Below are 7,052 nucleotides of genomic sequence, written 5' to 3'. Positions count from 1 at the left end.
AAATAGCATAATATAGGGTGCTCTTCAAGGTTTTCTTTCGTTGCATAAAAGGTTGTTTAATTTTAAGTATCTTGGTGAGAATTTAAAGGAGCAATATGTAAAAATTGTGTATCTAACAATGATTACTGCAGTCTAAGTATGCTTTAAGCAGCATATTAAATAGGTTAAAATGTTATTTAATCCACAACTTGTGGTTGAGGCGAGTTGTTTTCCTCCTGTGCGGCCTCCCCAGATTTGAGGAAGCTCAGTAAGGCTGCAGGAACACTACACTGCAACACTGTACACTGTAAGTTGATCAGCTGTTTATTTCTGTCAGTTGTCTTTCATTGTAAAGCTAGGCCTGTTATCATGAAACCAAAAGCCCACTACTCTGAAAATAACATGCTCTGGAGTTGGAGTTCAGTGACTGCCTGCCTTTTGCCAGACTGTTAACATATTGTTCAATTTAACTGTTAAACAAATCTACTCCTTCCAAAAGATTATTAATTACTTTGTACAACTCAAACAAACACTAACTCATTCAGTAAACATTCAGCATTATTTTGAACTCTTAATTAATGTGAAACGGTCAAACAATAACACAAGTTGAGAGCCTGGATAAAATTTTATTTGGCTGTTGATTCTTGGTGTTTTTATTGAAGTAAATATTTCAACTTGGCATGTTTCCTTGATCTCTGATGAAATATCATTTTATGATTTACTACAGTGAACATGACATATTTCTCTTTTAAGAAATTAAATGAAAAGTGAGACATACTGTATTGTGACAAACTCCTTCTGAAAGTTCCTATTTCCCTGCAGCTCTGTCTGTTAATCTGAATGTGCTGTCAGCTGTGTTCACCAGTCATTGTGAAAGAGCCCGACTGAGCAAACACACAACAAAATGTTGGTATTTGTAAAGCTTATTAAAAAAAATGGAATTTCTGAATGATTTTACAAATGTATATATTTCTCCATTTTTATCATTGTCTAAAATATTAAATCAGTCTCCCAAACGGGGAATTAAACCAGCCTGAATTATGTCAGAAGGCAGATTATGTTGGCAATAATGAGAGCAGCGATGAGATGGATTTGAGTCTGTGTTATAAAACAATAATTGCATATTCCAAGAGTCACATAATGTCAGAATCAGTGCCAGTTTAATCGTACCTTATCACTGAATAATTGCAGGAACATAATTGAAAATTCAGCTTCCAGTAAAGAAATCTCTGTTCGGTTTAGATGCTGTCTAATTGTCTACAGTTTGGTGGATTACTGGACTGTATGAATTGTTTCCCAGCAACATTAGTCATTGTTTTTAGTCATTTTTTTAATACATGGCATGAGCTCTTAATTGAATATTTATTAAATATTAAATCATTTGAACATTTTTCTGTTTTAAACTCTCCTTTTCTTCACTACATATAACACATGAACACATCAAACCCCATCAACAACATGGCAAGACAGAAGAGATGAAGTAAAGGTGGTCGATAGAGTAATGGAGAAAGCAGTAGGTCGAGGTGGAATGATAGGTGAAGGGGAGGAAGGGTAAAAGAAAGGCATGGGGGAAAAGGACCCTGAGGCCCTGAGGTGGAAAATGGTATAAGGGGGAAATATTGGATGAGGTAAGAGGTACAGAAGTTGAGGTTGAGGAAGTGGAGGCAGATGGGGAGGGCCAGAGTGTTGGAGAGGGAAGAGACGGTGAAAGGTTGGATTATAGAGAGGATGTGGACAGTGTGAGGCTTCAAGGATCAAGGAAAGATGAGGATTGTACTGCAGGAGTAGAGGAAGAGGATACCGGTGGAAAATCAGGGAGTAAGTGTGTGAGGAGGAGCTGAAGGTGGAGGAGAAAGATAAAGAGAAAGGAGATGAAAGAAAAGGCACAATGATATGCAGGGAGTGATGAAGATGACAAAATTTGGTTCATGAAAGAATAGCTACCTTTCTTTGTTTTTTTTGTTTTTGTTTTTTTGTTTGTTTGTTTTCTGCTGTCCACCAGTGCTTGTAATGAAACCATCACAACCTCTATCCTTATCTCCCACATCAACTGCACTTAGAAGGAGTAGATTTTTAAATCTATTTGCTGTCATTCATTTGCCTTCAGTTCTAATTTGGTAGTAAAATCTACAAAATATATGCCCCTACTATTATTATGCCCCTAATTAGTACTGCAGGATATGTTAAAAAAAATCATAGTGCAATTATTTTGACAGATATTCTACTTGCTATATTACTCACAATTAGTGGAAATTCTATTTTTCATATCGTCACAATTTTCATTTATTTTCATTTTCACTGGAAAAACAAAACCATTAAAATCATGACAATGCAACATTTGTTTGGGTCTGTACCAAACAAATATCTTTTCGTAGGCTGGGGCATCTCTGCAGCTCTTCATTATAATGCTGACATACATTTTACCTTTATCCCAAAATTGCAGCTTTTCCAATTTCGGTATTTGCACTTATTGTGATTTTGATAATATTAAGATAAATCGTGCAGCCTTTGTGGATTGGGTCTTTGTAGCAGCAGAGAAAAGGATACAGATAAGACCAGGGCCAATCCAGAATATGACAGATAAAAAAGTAATTACGGCAGAATTCATTGAGATAACAGTTAATTGATTGAATATGTATTTGTTGCAGGCTTGCTGGTTTTATAGATCTGCAGTGAATGGTGGAAGATGAATTGCCACTCATTCAAAAGGCTTTATGGGAGTTAAATTTTTTTCTCTTTGTTTATGTTTGGGTGCATTACAGTGACTACATTTCTCTTTGTGCGTTGCTGGACAACATGTTCATCCTTTTCAGTTTTACTCGCAGAGGTTTTCAGGTCTCTGTCTGGTGGACTTTGGCCACCACCCTAATCACCAGGACATCTTGATATTCTATTTATTTCTTACAACCTTGGGAAATAAATCAGAAATGAGATACTGTGGGGGATAAGTGGGGGAAACATTAACTTGTGTGATATGAGTGAGTTAAACCTTGTTACTGCTGTGTAACATCAAAGTATGAATGATCTGTGAAGGGTAATGATAAAGCCTCTTTGATGAGTGGCGAATTGTCCTTTTACAAGGTGTTCAGAATGACCTCAACTGGTCACTTATTTTGATAGCAAGATAGAGTAATTTTAGCACTGTAGAACCTCAAAAGCAAGACAAGATAATTTAAAACAAGTCATGCAGCTCTCCTCCAGTACCAAATGTTGTTTCCTACCTTTTCTGTTTTTTATTATTATTTTAAATATAATTTTTTCTGTATTTTTTAACCTTTATTTGATAAGGACAGCTGAAGAGTAACAAGGAACAGGGGAGACATGCAGTAAGTAATGACTCAGCCTTATTGGATGGCGCACACACTTTGTTTTCCCACTAGCACATTGAGCAGTAGCTATCAAATAGGCTAATGCCTTCGACAAGCCAAGTCTGCGTGCTATGGCGTACCCAGGCCGAGCCCAATCTCTCATCGGCGAGGTGCTGGAGGAGAAGTTGTTGGCACTCCTCTTAACTGCAAGGAACATTCTGTCAACTCTTGTGTCACTAAACTCCTTTTTCCAAGGATAATTAAAGGGCTTCCTTGTGCCTCAGCACATAAAATTTATCTTCACATGCCATTGTTTTACTGCGAGAGTGTATGTGCAACTCTCAACAGAGATGAAAAGCATGGCTCGCTCCTCAGCTACTTGCATCATCTGCTTCGGAAAAGACAATTTGTTTAATTCTTTTTTTTTTAACCTTTTGTCTAATCGGGCAAGTGAGTTGCTAGATTTACAAGCCTGAAGTGGCGTTTTACTTGCTCAAGGAAACGTGGGCAATCTTAGTTTCTGAGCCCTGTTACCATGGTGCAAGTTTTCACCTATCCTGCCTTTATCTGTGTGGTCGCCTTCGAAGGACTGTACAACCTGACAAAGTTTTGTTTATTTGGCCCAAACTAATTAGTTAATGTTTCTGAAGTGGTCGCAAGCGACACAGAATATATTTCTAAGAAATTGTAAGACCTATAAGAAATAATTAAAGCTGTCCTTACTTTCACATTACAGTTCTGTTTATAATTATTTGCATAGGTGCATTTGCATATTGGAATTCACTAATATAGGCACACTTTTAAAAAATATTATGAATACATATTTGTAAGAAAACATATGACAAAGTGAGATTTAAAGTTATGGCATATATATAAGGAAGGGTGAGCCAGATGGTGTTAATATATGTAGCAATTGAAAACAGTACAAACACATGCTCAGCCTCTCAATCATCCTGGCGTGAAGACAGTTGATGGGCCTGTGGTTGTTGGCAGCTTGTAAGTGACTGTCCACCCACTTAAACATGAGTCTACTAGCCAAGCATGAACTCACACAACTGACAACCCTAACAAGGCTTTAAATATTCTGTATGAATGACAGTATATATAGTTATGATTTATTGGTTTGTGCAGTAATGGTTTGCCAATTTAAACTCAGCTCTCAAATGAGGCTGTTCATGTTGTTTATGTTAAGGGATCTGAAGAATCTGGGAGCCATCATTTATTCATCTTTATAAAAGCAGTATTTGGGCCAGCACCACTTTCATCATATTTTGGCTGGCCCCTGTGTGTGAGGGGTTTGTGCCTGTACATCTGTGTGTGTGTGAGAGAGAGAGAGAGAAAGAGAGAGAGAGAGAGTGTATGAGTGTGTGAGTGAGTGAATGCACACATAAAGTACTTGAACAAATGCCACATGTGGAATTTGCCTTCTTTCGTTTATTTTTTGCCCTGTGAGTTGCTTATTCTCACAGAAGACTTGAGACATCATTTAGAAACTGCTCAATTACTGAGCCATCAAACTGAATAATGAAGGTTTTGATTGGACTTTGCTGACTTTTCAGCACAAGAATATTCTTAAACTCGTGATTTGCTGTATTGTACTTTTCATGTGGAAATTTAACTGTTTCCGTGCTGGCATTATGTTTCCAGGTTGTTTGTCTGTACATCCATCCCATTCTCATGAAAAACAGATTTCTTCAAATTTGACACAAATGTCTACTTGGACACAGGGATGAACTGATTAGAGTTTGGTCACTGTGAACTTATGTTTGTCCCACTCTTATGGACACAGTATCTCATGAACACCTTGAGGGAATTTCTTGAAACCTGGCACAAACATCCACTTGAACTCAACAATGAACTGATTAGAATTTGATGGTCAAAGGTCAAGGACACTGTGACCTCAGTTATTCAAAAAATCATATTCTAATTATGACAAAATTCCACAGAAATGAAATAAAATTAAGTGATGACATTTTATATTCAAAAGGTCAAAGGTTAACTTCATTGTGACATAATGTACAGCTCTCTTCTTATTGTATTTCTTCAGCGTCTCCACTAGATATATGGAAATGGAGGAAAACTGATACTTGACTGGCTGGCGGAGGCATACAACCACAATGCGCTAATCCTAGTTTAAAACTGACTTACGACTACTGGTGGAGAATTCCTTTTTAATCTGTTTTCTCTTTTGTGCATCTGTTACCAGTTCACCTTTGACAAGCAGGAGCTGTTTCAACAAATCTGGCATGAAGTCAAATTGCTGTTGACAGTTTGGAGAGAGAGAAAGCAGGAGAAAGGGAAATAGATAATAATAATAAAAAAAACATTACATGTGATGGAGTGGTTAATTTCACTTATGAAAATCATCATCTCAGAGGTTGAGTTCAAAAACAGTTGTAGTTTTTTAACAAAAATAGTTTCCTCTCTGCTCAAATTATATAAAATAAATAATATTTGATTAATAATAAATCATGCATAAATGTCAGTCAGTCATTTCTATTCTCTTTTATTTTCTTCACTCTCTCATTTGCTGACTTCTCCTTGCTGCTGCACCTTCTTTTTCTCCCTCCCCTCCCCCTTAGCCCTTTCTCCCTCCCCTTTTGCTTCACTTCCCTCCCACTTTTCTCTCTCACTCTAAAGAGCTCTCAGTCTGTGCGCTCCCCTTCATTTCCCGCTTCAACATGTTGGCAGGAGGAGAAAGAGGAGGATGCTGCGCTCTACACTTGGTGCGTTCTTGCCACCCCTCCGGCCAGCGCACGCTGCCTCTGACTCAGACTCAGCTTCAGCTTTCAGTTGTCTCCGCCTGAAGGACTTCAGAGAGGAGGAGGTGGAGGAGGAACCGAAGGATACGCTGGAGATCAGGAGCTCTCACACCAGGGTCCCCAACAAGAACAAGAGCACCAGGAGAGCGGAACATAGCAACTGCTCCTCATCTGTGGTGGAAACTACTAATACCTCAGCAGTGACCACCCCCTCTCCCTCCTCTTCCTCTTTCTCGGCTCCAAGATCCATGTGGCAGGAGGCAATAAGGAGGAAGCGGTATCTCCTGGACCGGGCAGGGGAGTCTGGGGAGGGGGATAGAGGAGGAGGAGGAGGAGGTCAGGAGAAGAGAAACCGGTCCCCGGATTGGCTGTATGAGTCCTACTACTGTATGAGCCAGCAGCATCCCCTGATTGTGTTTCTGCTGCTCATAGTGATGGGAGCCTGCCTGGCTCTGCTGACCGTGTTCTTTGCTTCAGGACTGGTAAGCTGCTCATTCACAACATGCAACACACACACAGATTCACTGTGCACATTTAAAAAGTACAAATAAACATCCAGTGGGAGCATGGCTTTATATTCCAGCACTATTCATTGCACATCCCTGTTTGTGAGCTGTAAATTACAGCAGTATGTGCAGGAATATCAAGTGTGGACAGGTACATCTAGACACATTTTGTACACACAGACGCACACACACACACACACACACACACTACAAACTCACATTTTCTTTAAGAATGCATAGAAATAGGATCAAACAAACTGACTTGCCAATTATGTGCACACAAATGTGCATGTGTGCACACGCACACAATCCGCTGACTTATACAACACAGTGCATGACCTCCCCTCTCACACACATACAAACGTGCACACATATAGAAGTGTGACTGTGCAACACCTATATGCACGCACACGCCACTCTCGCAGCATGCAGTCCTCATCGCAGCACTAATGTGAAGAGAAGGGTGAGATAAATGTGAGGGGGGGAATAAGGGGCTT

The 7,052-nt window shown here is 39.2% G+C and overlaps 1 protein-coding gene across 1 annotated transcript in view; it reads left to right on the top strand.

Annotated features, from left to right (window-relative positions):
- The first annotated feature begins 5,939 nt into the window (after positions 1–5,939).
- Positions 5,940–7,052, top strand: part of adcy2a (adenylate cyclase 2a) — an 80,831-nt gene continuing 79,718 nt past the window's right edge. Inside the window, exon 1 of the mRNA XM_084726270.1 lies at positions 5,940–6,531. Within this exon, the coding sequence (XP_084582396.1) occupies positions 5,995–6,531 (537 nt within the window). The 5' untranslated portion in view covers positions 5,940–5,994. The remainder of the gene's footprint in view (positions 6,532–7,052) is intronic.

This window comes from Lutjanus erythropterus, chromosome 9 (genome assembly GCF_056507025.1).
Source record: "Lutjanus erythropterus isolate fLutEry1 chromosome 9, fLutEry1.hap2, whole genome shotgun sequence".
In the NCBI taxonomy this organism is placed as follows: Eukaryota; Metazoa; Chordata; class Actinopteri; order Lutjaniformes; family Lutjanidae; genus Lutjanus; species Lutjanus erythropterus.
This window is presented reverse-complemented; position numbering and strand designations above follow the sequence as displayed.